We start from the raw sequence: 17,647 nt of genomic DNA on the forward strand, positions 1-17,647 counted from the left end.
TACAGGAGTGGAAGATCTGTCCTCCAAGTAGGCAAAGTCCAGTAAAGGCTCGAAGATCAGCACCTGGCCCACGCAGCAAGGGGCCAACTTGGGCCCGTTTAACTTCCTTTGTCCCCTTCTCAAAATATCAACATTCCTTGGATAAAACGAGGCCTAGTCACGATGTAGGGATCTACTCCATAATTAAGTAACCTGAGCCATCTTAATGCACCACTGTTTAATAGATCCCTAAGGAGCCCAACTTCCAGGGTGCAAAATGGTCTCGCTGCCCTATTCAATTTCTTTCTCTTGAGCTCTCTCCAACAACAGGAAGCCAAGCACAAAATTGTTTCTAACTATTTCTGCCCCCGCATCCACTTTCAGCTCATGTTTGCTAAATCGGTTTGTGTGTCACTCTCTCCCCTGAAGGGTCAGGGAGTGTACACAAAACACTCACATACTGTACAAAGGGAAGGGGAAGGGGAGCTGGGCTGGAGAGAGATACAAAGGGAAGAAAGAAAGAAGAAAGAAAGAAAGAAAGAAAGAAAGAAGAAAGAAAGAAAGAAAGAAAGAAAGAAAGAAAGAAAGAAAGAAAGAAGGAAAGGAAGGAAGGAAGGAAGGAAGGAAGGAAGGAAGGAAGAAGGAAGGAAGGAAGGAAGGAAGGAAGGAAGGAAGGAAGGAAGGAAGGAAAAGTTTAATGTTCTCCTAAGCATGAGATCATGGCTTACAGCAACTAAAGGAACTCCAGTTTTTGAGAGGATTACTGGACATGATGACAAGTTTGTTCGGGGGGAACAAAAGATCCCGGGGTGGGGGGGGAGGGGGGAAAAGGGGGGAAGGCTTACAGCAAACATGAAAAAGGCAAGAAGAGGACTGGCAGGGCCCTTCCTTCCCCTTGCCTGGCCCTGGAGACCTCCAAAGGGAAAAAGAGAGAGGCGAAGGGGATGACTGGAGAGATCTGAGGAAGTGGGAATGAAAAGGCATGAACAAATTAAGCTGGAAGAGGATGAAAGGAAGTCAGAAAGAGGAAAGGAGAAATGGCGAAAAAGAAAAAAAGGAAAAAAGGAAAAAAGATTAGTATTCAGGTGGGATGTAAATGTAAACACTGCATCAGCATCCAATTTTTGGAGAGTGGGAGATGCCCACTTTTCAGCCTGTCCCCCCCCCCCCCCCCATTTTTCCTCTCCTGCTGGAAATCAGCAGAGCAACACAGGTTCAAAGGAGAAACCAAGTACGGGCACTCTGGCCTGCGGAAGCTCTCGTTCTTCGATCTGCTACAGTGAAGAGAGACTTTCCCAACTTGGTGGCTCTGGGGACTATGGGTCCCTATCAACCCCAGCCAAGCTTTGCCCTCCGCAAATCAGCAGCCAACTCGAGACACCCTATGGAAGTGGGAAAGGATGGGTCTCGACGTGGGGAACCATCTGAGGGTCTGGGGATGATGGGAAGTGCAGTGCCATGCACCTGGAAAGCCCCTGGCTGGGAAAGCTGGTTTAGGGAGCGCCTTGATCAACTCTTAGGGACTGACCTTCCTCCCTGTCTCCATACCTCCCCTATCTAAAGTTTTAAATAAAGAGTCCTGCGCTGCAAACAGTTGCCATATGTCATCCTGGAAGGCACCTGTTTTTGTAAAGGATTGTCTTCTTTTTTTAATTCCCTCCCCTTGTAAAACAGCTGCTTGGGAGACTCTGTGGCAGATTTCTGGATTTTTTTTCCCTTCTCTCCTTTCCTTGCTGGCTTCAAAAAAAAACAACTGCTTTTCCACGCACAGTTTGGGATAGAGAGACAGGAATAGGACTAATTCTGCAACCCCAGCAAAAAAAAAAATGGCAATGTGCTAATCTCAGCCCAATTTTTGTCCTCTTTCTAGAGCAGATTTAGGGTTTTGGAAGCAATGAGTAGATTTATAAAGGGGGTGTGCTTGTGACATCACTCTCAATCCCACTTTAGAACAAAACAACTAAAAACTGAGAAAGAGGAAGCTCAAATGATTACCCCTATACATTAATTCAAATGCCACCCAATGAAGCAGATTTGGGCTACAGAAAACCACAATGCTTCCTTGACTTGTGGAACTCACTGCCACAAGACCCAGCAGTAGCCCAGAGGCCTTTTTCTAGTAGATTAGACCCAAGGAAATTTCGGTGTTGGGAGGCAGCCTATCTTTGAATACCAAATTCCCAGGATGAATTAGGCAGGAAGTCAACAATCCCATCATTTTTATGACTTCCCCAATAGTGCCTGGATTAATCTGTCATCTGACCCACAAAGGCAGTCCTTATAAGGCACGATGTCTGACAAATTGGCAACGTCAGGACAGTAATCTTAAAAAACAGAAAGGAACTTTCAAAACAAGTATGAAAAAGAAAAAAAACACCGTATCGGGGGATGAAATGGGGGAAATAAAATTGTCACAGTGCCCGTAAGTTAAACACAACACACACACACACACTTAAAGAGAAGTACCAAGTTTCAAAACATTGGGGCTGAATCACTGAAATCAGATGTGGCATAATGCCAGTGAGCTCATGTTTCTTAAAACTGGTGGGGTGGGGGGGAGGAGGCCCTTGCCTGCCAAGCCCTTCTTGAGAACATCAATCCCTCTGCCTCACCCTTAGCTGGCCTATCTATTTCCAACAAGGCATAGATGGAGGCAGGGGTGGTGGTGGTGGGGAGGGGTATTAATCACCAATTATAGAGAAGTGAGGCAAAGCCATGGTGTGCATCCTAAGGAAACAGGACCCAAATCCAGTCTTGTGCACAGCTTGGAAAGTGAGAGGATCAACCAGCCATTCTGTCTCTGGAGGGATTTTCCAGGATGTTCAATCCTTCCTCAACATCTCCAGCCACTGACTTCATCCCATATGGCAGAGCCAGAAATGTCAAGCGATTCTATTAAACTTCTCATGTTATTGCACTATTCTACTCAAGGATGTTAACGGATGTCAGCTTCATTACAGAAAGACAGATACAGCATGCGTCTCATTCCCACAGGGAAATAGAGGGATGGAAGAATGTGGTCACAAGAAGAGAACTCAGTGACTTTCAGGAGAACTTCACCTTTTCCAAAACAAAAAACAAAGGCAAGTTACCAAGTCCCCGTGGCCTGCTCCTTAAAATCAGGTGCACCGAGGCCTCTGGCAAGACAGTTATGACTGAACATGATCTCCATAGAGGCTAAATGCCTTTACACCCCTCCCATGGAGAGGAAGTTATTCAAACAGCTAAAATCTTATCTATCTATCTATCTATCTATCTATCATTGTATTTATTTATTTATTTTCTACCCCACCTTTATCATTTTTATAAATAACTCAAGGCAGCGAACATCCCTAATACTCCTTCCTCCCCCTCTTTTCCCCATAACAACAACCCTGTGAGGTGGGTTGGGCTGAGAGAGAGGGACTGGCCCAAGGTCACCCAGCCAGCAGCTTTCATGCCTAAGGCAGGACTAGAACTCCCAGTCTCCTAGTTTCTAGCCCATTGCCTTAACCACTAGATAAAGGTAAAGGTTTCCCTTGACATGAAGTCCAGTCGTGTCCGACTCTAGGGGGCGGTGCTCATCTCCGTTTCAAAGCCAAAGAGCCGGTGTTTGTCCGTAGACACTTCCTCTGTGGTCCTGTGGCCGGCATGACTACACAGAACGCCGTTACCTGCCCGCCGAAGCGGTACCTATTCATCAACTCACATGTGCATGTAGACCAAACTAAATCACAGAGCTCTGCAAAGTCAGAGAGAAGGCCCACCAACTTTGGAAAGCTTAGAGTAACAGCAGAATGCAGCCTTTGGAAGGAATGTTTATTTATTTGTTTATTTGATTTCTATAGCCGCCCATCTCAGCAAGTGACTCTGGGCGGCTTACAACAATAAATAAATATCTGGGTATAACACTCTACAAGCAGACATAAGCCACCCGCTTATGCAACATGCAACACTTGATTGCTGAATAAACCCATGCTTTAGGTTCACCTAAAGGACCAGAAGTGTCCCCACGAAAAATGAATCAAGCTGACAACTCACCAAACTTGGCATGTTATGCAAATTAGGCCAGTAGATTGTTAACTGACCATAGGGAGGCTGTGGCATGAGCCAGTGGTCACCCATCGAGAGTCAGATATTTCTGGGATCACAGCCACACTGGGAAAGGTTGCTTGTTAGCTCTTTGAACACTGCCCAGAGTTGCTTGTTTGTGAGATGGGCAGCTATATAAATTCGAAAAATCAATCAATCAATCAGTCAGTGTAGCACACCCTACACCCTCTTCCCTTCCTAGCCAAGAGTCCTCCGAAGACTCATTGTAACATTGAACTGAGCAGGCCGGGAAGATGACTAAACCCATGAAGAGCCATCCTAATCCATTCTGTTTCATCAGCTTGGTTTAATTTTAATCAATCAAATTTGAGATGCTCCCACCTTGGGGCATGGGCTTCCCTGATATCACCCTCAAAGGCCAAGGGTGGCTCTTGGTGCAAAAAGGTGTAACCCCCGCCAAAAGGCCGGGCTTACAACTAACCCTATTTTTGCGTAAACCTGGAAAATGGGGCTCCTTTCATAAAACACAGTTAAATTAATCCTGGTGATGGCTGCTGTGTGCATCGAATGAGGAGGAAGGTCTGGAGCAGCATTTCTCAACCTTGGCAACTTGAAGATGTGTGGACTTCGACTCCCACAATTCCCCAGCCAGCATTGGGATGGGATAAATTGATATTACTCTTGGGTGGATAGAGTAAGGCTGGAATATTCTATTATCTAGAGCAGTATTTCTCAACCTCGGCAACTTGAAGACCTGTGGACTTCAACTCCTAGAATTCCCCAGCCAGCACAGCTGGCTGGGGAATTCTGGGAGTTGAAGTCCACAGGTCTTCAAGTTGCCGAGGTTGAAAAACACTAGTCTGGAGAATGAAGTATGAACCCTGGTAATTTTATTCAATTACCTCTCCTGGCTCCAGCACCATTTGAAACTGGAACACCAGGCCCCTTCTGGCCTTTGAGAATTCCCTGGCACGTCTTGCGCTCTGCCTTTGCCAGAAATGACAGTAGGGATTGTATTTCACAGCAACACACACACACCCCCATTCTCCACCAGCATCAAAGGTTGCTTGTATCAGGGAGCAAGCAAGCAACATGCCTCGGAGCAGATGTGCTCTTCATTGGGTGCTTTTATTTTGTTTTGTTTAAACCTTCTGGGGGAAAGTGGCGGGGGGGGGGGTGAGGGAGGGAGGGAGGATTTTAATAAGGGCAATAATCCGCAAAAATACTTCTGGGCTGAGCAGGAAGCAGCGGAGTCATTTGCATCTTCAAAAGAATGTCGCTGAAGCGACTTTCAGGAAGTGACAGCATCAAAAGGAACACGAGCGGAGAGCGCGCCCCCGCGTGCGCGTGTGTGCGTGTGCGCGCGCGCGTGTCACAGGGGCTTCATTCAAAAAAGCCATTTTTTAACTCTTCCCAGCGCGGGACCTGGCCGCGAAGGCCTCTGCTGGGAACCGACAGGTGGGGAGAGGAGAGGGAAGCGGCCGTCGCCCTGCGCTCACCGCGAAAGAGCTGCGAGCAGGCGAGAGATCACAAAGCCGCAACAGGAAGGCGGGTTGAAAAAAAAAAACCAGCGCGGTGGGCTGAAATTGACGAACCGGCGCTGCTCGCGGCAGAGGGGAAGATCAAAGCCGCCCGAAATTACCAGGAAAGCCTCGCTGCCCAAGAACGGGCTCCGCGGAGCCGAGAGCCGCGCTCGCCGTTCCTTTTAAGCACTAAGGGACCGCCGCGCGAACTGCCAGGCTCCTGAGCTGGCGCGGCGCAAAAAGCCCGCATCACGTGCGCGGAGTTGACATACACGATGTTCCGAATACCAAGTGTGGGAAGGGGGGGGAGGGGAGGGGAGGGGAGGGTCTGTTGTGTTGTAACAGCCGAGCAAGCGCGTTCCAAGCGATTTGGCTGCTTGACAAAACACACACCATCCTGCTGCGCGCCCCGGAGAGCGAGAGGGAAAAGAAAGAAGAAAAGAAACTCTCTACAAGCCGCCCGGGTGTTGTGTTTTGTTTTGTTTTGTTTTTGTCCACCTGCTCGGAAATGCAAAACTCGGGGAGTTTTACAACTCAGCGGCGGTTCGTTCTTGCCCATAATTGTGCGCCGAGCCAGTGGGGGGGGGGGGGAAATAAATAAATAAAAAGGGAAAGCAGATTTGGGGTCAGAAGTCTCTCCCGTGTAAAAGGGAAAGAAAGAGAAAAAGAAAGAAAGAAAGAAAGAAAGAAAGAAAGAAGGAAGGAAGGAAGGAAGGAAGGAAGGAAGGAAGGAAGGAAGGAAGGAAGGAAGGAAGGAAGGAAGGAAGGAAGGAAGGAAGGAAGGAAAAGATTTTTTTCCCCACATCTCCCGACCTTCTTTGACACACGATTTTCTCGAGTACACAACTAAAATAACCCGCTCCTAAAAATAAAACACAAACATACATTCTTGTCTCTCGCTCTTCATGGAAATGGGGGGGGGGGGGAGTCAGATTTACACGGAAAAACTAGCGGTGGGGGGAGAGAAATTAGATTGACACGGAATCCGGAGTATTTTTCCGAGCAGGTCGGGGAGGGCTAAAGAGGTCGTCGGATGATTTATGGGAAGCTGGTTTGTTATTGAATTTTTACAAGGTTGCAAACGCTCTTGAGTCATCCAGCTGTTCGCGTCAGAAGCTGAGTTAGTAATAATGATAAATAGCGGGGGGGGGGGCGAGCGGGGGGGCGGAATATACGCCGCAACCAACAAACACGGGAATTTTCTCCTTTTTTTCACCCTCTTTTCAAAATCCCACCGATCAGGAAACCTACATCAGTTTGACGCGCCTTCATACAAAAACAAAACAAGAACCCCCCCCCAAAAAAAGTTTAGAGAAACTTTGGGCAGGGGGGGGACAGTGGATGGGGAGGGGGGAGATCGACTTCCCGTCGCCCCCTCCCAAATTTCTTACCGCTCCCCGTCACAACTTTTTCACCCCGATCCTTCCCCGGCCACGATCCGCCAGCAAAACTAAACTCCAACCGACAAACGCACACCAACCCGGCGCCTCCGAACAAGTTCCTAGTCCTCAGCGCGCCCCGGGGCCCCGACGTCCGCGGCGGGGTCCCCCACGCAAGACCGCGCGCGCCTGCTCACCCATCGCCCGGAGCGCAGATCCTGCCCGGCTCGGGACCAGCGGTTCCCATGTGATGCTGAGCCCGCAACGCGACTGAGCCACCGACCCGCTCGCTCCGCTACCCTCTCGCCCGGCGCCCGCTTCTGCTGGCTGATAGGCCGCCGCCGGGCGCCGCGCCCCCGCGATTGGACGGAAGGGCCGTCCCTCAAGCGGAAGGTTCGCGCCTCCCCTGGGCTAATGGATTCTGGGAAGTGTGGTTCTGGGAAAAACAACTTCTGCCGCTTGAGCAGAAAAACAAAACAGAGAGAGGAAACCGAGCGCGCGGCGTTTCCCCCTCGCGACGACGAGCGGCGGATTATTGCGGGAAATTAAACGGCTCCGAGGGGAAAAGAGATGAAAGTCCACGGCTCAGGGGATTTTGAATCGCTTCCAGAAGATCCAGCAAGATGCACCGACCTCTGGCAGGGCCAGTAGCCCGGCTGAGCGGGATCCGGATGGTCCCGCGTTGCAACGACCCAGAATTCCAGGAATTCCTAGGAAAAGGATGTTCTTGACTGCTTCCCTGCAAACCCTGAAAGCCCTTCTTGGAAGGGGCCGCTCCAGAGCCCCCAAGGGGTGTACCCCTGTTCCTCTCCCACAGCCGGAGGACCTACATTTTGGGGCCCCTGAAGCTTGAACTGTTATTACACTATATTATTAATATTGTTATTTTTTAAAACCCCCTTCTCAGATAGCAGACCCCAAATTTCTAAACAATGTGGACTAAAGTCGCTTCTCCGGCCCCTCCAGGATGAGGGGCCATGAAGCTTAAGCTTCATTTGCTTCATAATAGATCTGCCCCCACCCACAGCAGGGTGGCCCCAATGCTTTGCCTCCCCCAGCTAGACTCGAAGGGCACACCCTGCTCCCAACCCGCAGCTTCTGGCTTGGGTTGGACTACAAAGCCCATAATACCCATCCAGGAGTTGCCTGGACTGAGTCAAGGTGTGCAATATTCATATAACCAAAGCAGTGAGGGGTCCACAAGGGGAGGGAGGGGGCATCACCTTAAAAAAAGCAATGATGCCACCATTGCAGCCGCCATCTTGACTTTTTTGGACCCCATGCTGAGTCTGCCCACAGCCCAGCAGGTGTCTGCTGGTGCTAGAACAGCCCCCTAATCCAACGTGGGATCTCCTTCCATCCAGATGTTGCATAGCTCCGGTCTTTTAAATCAGAATGTGTGGAGTATGTTCGACTCTCAACCGGTTGCATTTCTTCTTTTCCATTAGAACAATGTTTCTCAAACTTGGCAACTTTAAGAGGGGGGACTTCAACTCCCAGAATGCCCCAGCCAGCCATGCATGCTGGCTGGGGAATTCTGGGAGTTGAAGTCCACCCCTCTTAAAGTTGCCAAGTTTGAGAAACACTGCATTAGAATCTGAATTACCTATTAAAAAGAAAAGGTATTTACTAACTCCATCAGAGTTTCAGCCATGAAATGCAAAGTGGAGCATTAAAAAAAAAAAACCGCCACTCTTAATCAAAGGCCAGCCCTTGGGTCCCTTTGACCCGTCTCTCTAGTCCCGCCTGTGAAACCCAGTTTGGCTTTATTTATTTGTTGGTTGGTTGTATTTCAAATTTAGTTACTGCCTACCTCACTCAAAGAGCAACTCCGGGTTGTTTACAATAAAGCAAGAATAAATAGTCCTTAACATACAATAAAACGGTATTCTTAAATAAAAAAATACAGTCCAAGACATAGACATTAAAAGTTCTTAATTTACAGGAGCCAGTTGGCTGCCTTAATGAAAACTTCCTTGCCTGGCTGCACATGACTACATCTCCCACAGTACCGCCGCGCAATGTGGGACGGTCCTGGGCTGTGAAAAACACACGAGCGTCAGTTTCTGGGCTAAAAAAACCCCCCCACACACAAAGAACGGGAGGAGAGAACAGGAGAAGAATTGAAGCCTTGAGCGTCATGTCTAGGAATAGAAATGGGAGAGTTGCCAAGCTATTACAGAAGATGAGTAATCCACTTAAGTCATTCCTCTAAACACCATTCCTTGTAAGAGAATTAAAATATCAGCTTACATCACCGAATGCAGCTCATGGACTCGGCAAACGCTGTGCAGGCATTATGCTTCGCCTGCGTGAGTAAGAACTGGGATGGCAGAAGGGGAGGAAAGAGAATTCAACGCCATCCCAGCAACCGGAGCTGGCCACAAAAACATGGCCAAGGCAGCTTGCGGTGAAATTCAAAGCAGAGACGCCAATTATGAGACGCTAATATTAAACCTAGAAGTGGCCCGGGCATCGGTTTCAGGGTAGAATTTCCTTTTCTTTCTTTCTTTTTTTTCATCGCTTTAATTAAAAAAGTTTTGAACAAGATAAAAACCGGACAACGTTTAGAGAAGAAATAAGGACAACGAAGAAAAAGAGTGTATAGATAAAGAAAATAAGAAAAAGAAAAGAGAAAAAAACGAGAAAGAGGAAAAAAGGAACGATTACAAAGGAGCAGCTTCCGATCTTCTTAACAGCAGTTAAAAATGCATTCATATTTTCAGAATTTCTCAGACGTTGGAAGCGTTGGGAGAATCAAAAGTTCGTTTACGGGATGCTGAATTTTGCAAAGCAATGTCTCAGACTATTTTTTAAAAGTTTAAACTTTTTAAAAGTTTAATACAAGGCGGGGTGGGGGGGTAACAATGTTATTTGAAGTCATTTCCTCGACCTTTTTCGCCCCTGCCCCCCCCCATGAAGTTTTCTCCAACTAATCTCAAGTGGCGAAGACATCCTGAAGATTCACCCCTTGTGCCAAGTCATGGCTGGCCAACCTATGGTTGGTCCAAAAAGTTCTAACTGACCACATATTCAAAATATGCTAAGCTACCAACTAGTTTACGAACTCTGATGGAGGGCAGCGGGTTGGCACAACATGCCACAGGAGGACTCATTAAAAGAGTGAACAAAAATCAAGATGTGTGCTATTTTCGTTAGACAAAAGGAAGTGCGTTTCCAGCAATTATCTTTGATTAACCTAACCTTGGTTTACTTTCAGTTACTTCTGTTTCTACCTGAATTTCAGTTCTTGGCTGTCCTTCTGATCAGGGTTATCAGCAGTGATGTCCATGGGGGGACTGGGGGGTGCGTGTCAAAAAAGTCCGAGATGGCAGCCACAACTATGTGATCAAAAGTCCACCCATGTTTTTATGTGAGTTATGGCTGCCATGTTGACTTTTTGGACCCCCTTTGTGGACAGTCCTGATCCCCAGATACCCTGAGGGAAGCAGGGGCTGGGGCAGAGAGTCAGATAGGCTGTAGTTGCAGTGCAGGATTACCCATGGTAGACTTAGCCACATTTTCCTCCATTAACCCAGTTTGCATAGCCACAGAGGGTTGGTACCCCCAGGCAGTACATTAAAATTGAGTTTGGCTAGTTTAGGAGTTGTAATACAGCCTCTCTTTTTGCAAGGCTAAATTTATTTCATGTATGTACCATATTACTGCAATTACTGTAGTGCTCATTCAAATAGTGCAAAATTCACTTTAGTGCAGGTTATAAATTGATACTGGTTTGTGTTTAATAGAGCCAAAGTTGTTAGTTGCTGTTGGCGTCTGAGGCACTAATCGTTGTTTGTGCAAAATGGAGGAAAGGAAGGTTCCATTCAGGGAAAGCTCAAAAAAGTACGGCAGAATACAAGAGATAGCAAGTACGTTTTGGATATAGGTTTATCCTCTTTTACAGTTATACAGTATTTCATTAATAAACATACACAAATGTATGTTTAAAAATTTTAATTGCCTATTACTGTCAACCTGGAACCAATTACCCTATTTGCCATAGAAATATCATTTCAAATAGTGCGAATCTGAATAATGTGATCATTTCATGGGATTCTAATCGAGACCTACCTGTATATCAATGTACAGTATAAAGCCACCCATCTCAAAATTGCAACTCTCAGAGCATGGCGGGAACATCAGCTCTTTGGGCAGGTCCTAGGGGTGCGGTCAGTGAAATCATAATATCGCTGGGATGGGCATAGCCAACATTTTCATCCCATTTTGGGAGGAATTGGGATTTTGGATGGTGTTTGAAGGGGCCAAATAGCACCCTAAACAGTAAGGTCCCCATTTTGCATCTTAACTCTGTCCAGATTCCAAGACCCTGGGTCAAAAACCTTAACCATGAGCACTCTAAGTGTGCTCTGGGGACTGCAAAACAGATGCAGCAATACAATACACCATGGCTCAGCGGTGTTGGGGGGTCAAACAAGTCAAGAGCAAGAATGGCTTCCATATCAATTACATACTTCTCAGAAGGCAAATTTAAACATCTAGACCAGGGTTTCTCAACCAGGGTTCCGTGGCACCCTAGGGCTCTGAGAGATGTCACTAAGGGTTCCCTGGGAGATCATGATTTATTTAAAAAATTATTTCAAATTCAGGCAACCTCACATTAAAGAGGTAAGTCTCATTCCTTATTTTTAGTTTAAGAACATGGTTATTGCATCTATACAGGTCTACACATGAAACGGATATACAGGCAGTCCTTGCTTAACAACCACAATTGAGACCAGAATTTTGGTTGCTAAGTGAAGCAGTCATTGATTCCACATTGATTTTGCTTGCCGGAAGCCGGCCAGGAAGGTTGAAAATGGCAATCATGTGACCACAGGATGCTGCGACGGTCATAAATGCAAACTGGTTGCCAAGTGCTCAAATCATGATCATGTGACCGTGGGGATGCTGTGATGGTCCTAAGTGTGAGCACCAGTTGTAAGTTGTTTATTTCAGCACCATTGTAAGTCTGCACTGTCACTAAATAAATGGTCATTAAGTGAGGACTACCTGTAATAATTTGGTAACTTCTGGCCTACATTTGAGCCTGAATGTGCAGGGGCTCCCCAAGGCCTGAAAAATATTTCAAGGATTCCTCCAGGGTCAAAAGGTTGAAAAAGCTGATCTAGAGGACAGTTTTTAAGGGGAAAAAGTACTGTTATCTGCCAAAGAAATGAAATCAGAAATACATGAAAATGTTAAATGTTTATCAGTACTGTATATTGGTTGGAGTACAACAAAGGGAAAATTAGACACTAAATACTTACCTATAATGTTTTAAAATATTTTAGTAGTCTGCCTTCCTTCCTTCCTTCCTTCGTGCCTGCCTGCCTGCCTGCCTACCTGCCTGCCTGCCTGCCTTCCTTTCACCTTTAAATAACAGAATACTGGAGACTTTGGCACTTAGCTCAGTGACTCAAAAATATCTTTAAATCTTATTGTCAAAAGTAACTTAATGTATGTTATCTCTCTGGTTAACTTTCCATCAATGATATACTGAGCTCCAGCTGTCCAACTTTAGTAACTGCTTTGCCCACTTACTGATATTTTATTTCTGCATCAACTGTTTTTTCCTTTTTCACTTGTTCCTTTTCTTCTCTATTTTTGTTTTCTTTCTTTAAAAACATATCTTAAAATAAAATAAAAAGCCAGGAAGGCAGCTAGGGGTATGTGATGAAGCCCTGCCCTTTTTGTATATGGGTCTCAGCTGCCATCTTGACTTTTGGACATACTGGAACACAACAGCAATGTTGTAAAGAGTGGCCGTCTGTCCATCAGCCAAATAATTCTCCAAAAACCCGATAGAAGGGGACCAAATTTGGTGTAGCAGAAGAAACTGGCAAAAGGAAGACCATGTTCAAAAATGGGCTGGATGAGGCTCGGAGCTGTGAAAGAAAAATTCCAGAAAAATTCCCCCCTGAGCTGCCAGCTGTTGGGTTCTTCCTCAACTCCAAGCCAGGGACAGGCTCAGTGATCTGGTAGACAAACAGCCTCATCTTCCCCTTTGGGCATCTGATCTCCAGACTGGGAGGGCCAGCAGATAAGCGGGGAGTGTGAGGCAACAACATCCAAATGATCATTAATCACAGCAGTGAGAGGAGAGCAACAAAGAAGATCCACAGTTTTGTCTCTTGATCAGGGGTTCCAGGAAAATCTCTCTCTCTGTCTCTGTCTCTTTCTCTCAGCCAGTGTTTCTCAACCTCAGCCATTTTAAGAGGTGTGGACTTCAACTCCCAGAATTCCCCAGCCAGCATGCTGGCTGGGGAATTCTGGGAGTTGAAGTCCACACCTCTTAAAATGGTTGAGTCTGAGAAACACTGCTCTAAACTAACCAGTTCCATGACCTGGAATGTTTGCCAACCCCGGCCTTAGCTGTAGCTGCAACTCAAGTGGACATTGTAGGAGAATTGTGTTATGTATGGTAGCCCAAATCAGAAGAAGTCTAGCAGTAGCTTTGCAGGCTAACACATTTTCTGAAAAGACATCAGCACAAGCTGTCCATGAAGATTCTCAGTCACCCGGGTGGAATTGTGTGTAGGTTGAGTCATGGCAGCTGGATTTCTTTCTTTGGGTTGAAACCTTTCGCTGCTTGTCCAAGCAGCTTCTTCATCAGCACAAACTGATAATCAAGCCCTAAAATGTGTTTGCCTGAAAAGCTGCTCACAGACTCCTCCCGGTTTTTCTTTTTTTATAACTCCAGGGCCATCAACAGTGTTAACGGTCCAAGTAGGTGGTGATGGGTCAGATGGCAGGGGAAGATGGCCTTGGCACCAGGTGCATGGACAAGTCAAAAGAAATCTGTACCTCTGCTTGAAAAACGTAACTTCAAAGACCCAGGGGACAGGACTGAAACTGGTATGGCTCGCACCTCCCTCTAAATTTCCCCGGGGGTTGAAACTGCTGAGAATCAGATCTGTCCCTTCTCAGTAGGGCCTATTGGACCTCATGCCATTGTCCCTGTCCATGGGGGGTGGGGGGTATCATTCGAACAGCCAACTCAGTGACACCTCCCCCCAGACAGAGGGCATGAGCCGGACTTGGACCATGTCTAACCAATGATTTCGTGGCTGAAAGAACAGCCACCCTATTTCAATATGACAGAAATATCTGAATGACTAAAAAAATACGAAACAAATCCCCTCTTTTTTTAGTTCATGTCTTTTCGTTTTGCAAAAATTAAAATGAAAAAAGGAGAAATGGCTTCAGCTTAATATTCAAAAACCAACCCCTAGCCCCCAAGAAGATGCTTTGGACTTTAAACTTCTGGAGAATCAGAAGTTTGAGATCTTTATGTCCTATCGTTACAGGATTCTAAATGTGCCACATTACTACCTATCACTTGATCTCCCAATCTGTTGGCCACATTTCTGAGTCAGAGGCCTGGTGTATGGGCAGTCCGATAAAGTTTTTTGGTCCTTGATTAAATTCTGTTCTTTGTTGTTTAAAAGCAGTAACTGGGTTCATGCTTCACACTAATAAACCAAGTGGGGTAGGAAAGAACCAGAAACATGTGAGGCATTGGTGGGTGAAGAACAAAGCTGGTACTCCAAGGTGTCTGCAGGGCATGGTCAGAAAAGCAAGATGGTGGCCACAATGGTGTGATTGAAGCTCTGCCCATTTTCATGTGCAATGTATTAGACTACTAGACCTGTGTCAGTTGTGATTATTCATCACAGGGCCTTTCCCCACTTGCACCAAGCCACCACACAAACATAAAATGCACATTAAAAATGGGCGGAGCTTCAATCACACCATTGTGGCTGCCACCTTGACTTGTTTGACCATACCCTACAGAGAACACAGTGCTACTCCATTCAACAATGAGAAGCAACCAAGGCATAGTGGTACCCTAGTTTTAGGAGGAAAGGGGAAGAAACCTGGAGGTTGGATAAATTGATATCGGTCCAGGGTGGATAGAGAAAGGCTGGAATATTCTATTATCTAGGGCTGTGTTTCTCAACCTTGGCAGCTTTAAGATGTGTGGACTTCAACTCCCAGAACTCCCCATGCTGGCTGGGGAGTTCTGGGAGTTGAAGTTCACACATCTTAAAAGTTGCCAAGGTTGAGAAATACTGATCTAGGGCGAACAATCTTTGCTACCATCCATCTGGGGAAGGGGGAGAGAAGGAAGCAAACAGGAGGTCAAAAGAAATGAAGGAAGTACGTTTGATCAAGGAGGTAACAACAGTTACTTTTATTAAAAGACTGGAAACCCCTTATGGGCTTTTTGCTGAAAACGGATAAAAAAGAATTGGTGATTGTGGGATTTATTGTTTAAAAAGGTTTGTTTAAGGGAAGAAGGAACCACGATGTGTAATTTGGGAGGGTGGAGATGGGAATTATAAAAACATAGTAATTATGTTTGTAATTGCTGCAAAGAAGATTGGCAGTCACTCCTTTAGACATCTTGCTTTTTTAAAGATTTTTTTATCCTGCCTTTATTACTTTGTAAGTAATTCAAGGCAGTGAACATACCTCTTTCTTTTGCCTTTGTTACCTTCTACTTTTTCTTTTATTCTTTCACATTTCTGTCTTTTTTCTACTTTTCCTTTTATGTTTCCCTAGTTTTTTAATATTATGTAAAATTTTCTTGTAATAATATTTATATTAAAAAGAAGAAATAAACGAAGTTCAGACCATTTCTGAAAGACATATCGATAGCGGCCATTCTCAAAATTGTTGATGTGACCGAGGCTACATCTACAGGCCACCGTTTGCTCAACCACATTTAGATTATAATTGGCTGAGTTGACGCAACATGCTTGGCCATTGTTTACAAATCACGGGCTGGATTGCTCAACATGCTTGAAGGATGAACTCCCAGAGCTGATGATGGTCTTGCGCAGTGTTTTCACTTAAATCACAGCCGCTTCAAAAATTAAATCACAGAAGCTTTCAGAAAAGAACCACCACAGGATTGGGCAATTGTATAAAAACCTGTTGGCTTCCATGCCAGGAATTGGCAAACCCTCTTCTCGGTTGTTTTTGTCCCTTTTGCCACTGTTTGATTTACAGAAATGAGTTGATGAAACTTTCCAAAGCTTTGGAGCATAATATCACCTGCTTTGATTGTCAGCGTGCATTGTGGGAAATAATTTGCTAGCTGGACTCATGCAGTTCAGGGGACAGTAATGTTGTTGGTATGTTTATGCTTGTGCATGGATCAATATTGGGGGTGGGATGTCCTTCTTTAGCTTAGTAGCTGCCAGAGAAATCTCGCCCTTGAAGCTGTATGGGTGGGGGGGGGGGAAACACCCTATGTAGTTTTTATGCCTGCTGGGCAACCGTTAGAAGCAAAAGAGGCACATCAAACAAAGAAAAAAAAAGTTGTTCGCAGTCTCAACAGCCCCAGCACATCTCCTGTCAATATTTTGCCTTTCTGTCTCAAATTTCAAGCATTTGTAATCGGTGGATATCTGCAAAGACAATTTCTCTTTCACTTTGACTCAGCATCCAAATTTGACTCAAAAGTCCTGGTATGTGAAGAAAGCTCATTTGTGGGCATGTTGGGAGGGGGTTTGCAGGGGGTAGGGTAAGTTCCTCATCAGAACCAGGGTGACTCATGTGAAACCCTTCAATTTCAGCAAGGGGCCCAGGACAAGAGAGAGGAACTGGGGACAGGGAGGATGGTACCTCTTTGCTTTGCTTAAGCCCAACTTTGCTTTCAGACCCCCGGCAATAAATAAATCTGGATAGAGAAACTGAGCAGGTAATTTAACACATGAAAAGCAAAATTGCAACCGCTACCTCTCTTGAGTGCCAGGAAGAGCATAAAGCAGAGTGGTAATAAGACATGGGCCAACAGAAAGGCAAGTGACTTAGATGGAAGAGGGGGTACAGTTGCCTATTTTATTTTATTTTATTTTATTTTATTTATTTATATTATTTTATTTATGTTTCTGGCTTCTGTTCCTTAAGCAGGAGTTTGAAGCCACCGTCCCTTAATCCTTCTAACTGTGGTACTGAAAAAAGGGACCAGGGAGGATTTCCACAGATCAACCTGCTGATTAAAGCTCAGGAGCAGCTCAGCTCTCTCTCAAAAATCCCTGCAGATTTCCAGCATTGTGGGACTAGAAACTCAAGTGAACTTGCCTTTCAGTCCAGGACGGGAGTTGGGTGGGTGGGACACATCTCAGAAGGTCTGGTCACACCCACCAAAGTCTTGGATTTCTCCTCAAAGGTTAAGCGTGGCTCCTGTTGTAGTAGTTTGCAACCCTGCTGAGATGTCTAGAAAGAGGGAAATAATGAGCGGACAGAGGTTTTTGCACAGGAAAACATCCTGGAAAGTTATCTGTAGCTGGACCAGGCAATGCGCTTGATAAATGTTGTGGGTGGCCTTTTCTTCTGCTTGTCAGGCTTCTACTCCACTAGTGGTCTAGATTGAGGACTGTTAATCCTCAAGGGGCAAGTATCTAGGACAGTGTTTCTCAACCTTGGCAACTTGAAGCTGTGTGGACTTCAACTCCCAGAATTCCCCAGCCAGCACAGCTTAAAGTTGCCAAGGTTGAGAAATGCTGATCTAGTTGCTCTGATTGCCAGTGTTATTGGAAAGAAGGATAACTTTCCAACGCAAGAATTGCAGCAAGTGCCCTACTTTCAAGCAACACACCTATATACAGGCAATTTAAGGAGACCAAAGCAGCAGCATGCTCCTTTGGCTACAGGCACAATAAGGGTGGGGCTTTGATCTTGTCGATTTTGACTCTCCTGAACTCCAGCCAAAGTTCATAG

At 45.8% G+C, this 17,647-nt stretch overlaps 1 protein-coding gene across 1 annotated transcript in view; it reads right to left on the reverse strand.

Moving 5' to 3' along the window:
• ARID5A (AT-rich interaction domain 5A) overlaps window positions 1–7,214 on the reverse strand; it is a 33,080-nt gene extending 25,866 nt beyond the window's left edge. The window contains exon 1 of the mRNA XM_063310919.1: window positions 7,111–7,214. Within this exon, the coding sequence (XP_063166989.1) occupies window positions 7,111–7,114 (4 nt within the window). The 5' untranslated portion in view covers window positions 7,115–7,214. The remainder of the gene's footprint in view (window positions 1–7,110) is intronic.
• Between the last annotated feature and the right edge of the window lie 10,433 nt (window positions 7,215–17,647).

Source organism: Candoia aspera, chromosome 9 (genome assembly GCF_035149785.1).
Source record: "Candoia aspera isolate rCanAsp1 chromosome 9, rCanAsp1.hap2, whole genome shotgun sequence".
Lineage (NCBI taxonomy): Eukaryota > Metazoa > Chordata > Lepidosauria > Squamata > Boidae > Candoia > Candoia aspera.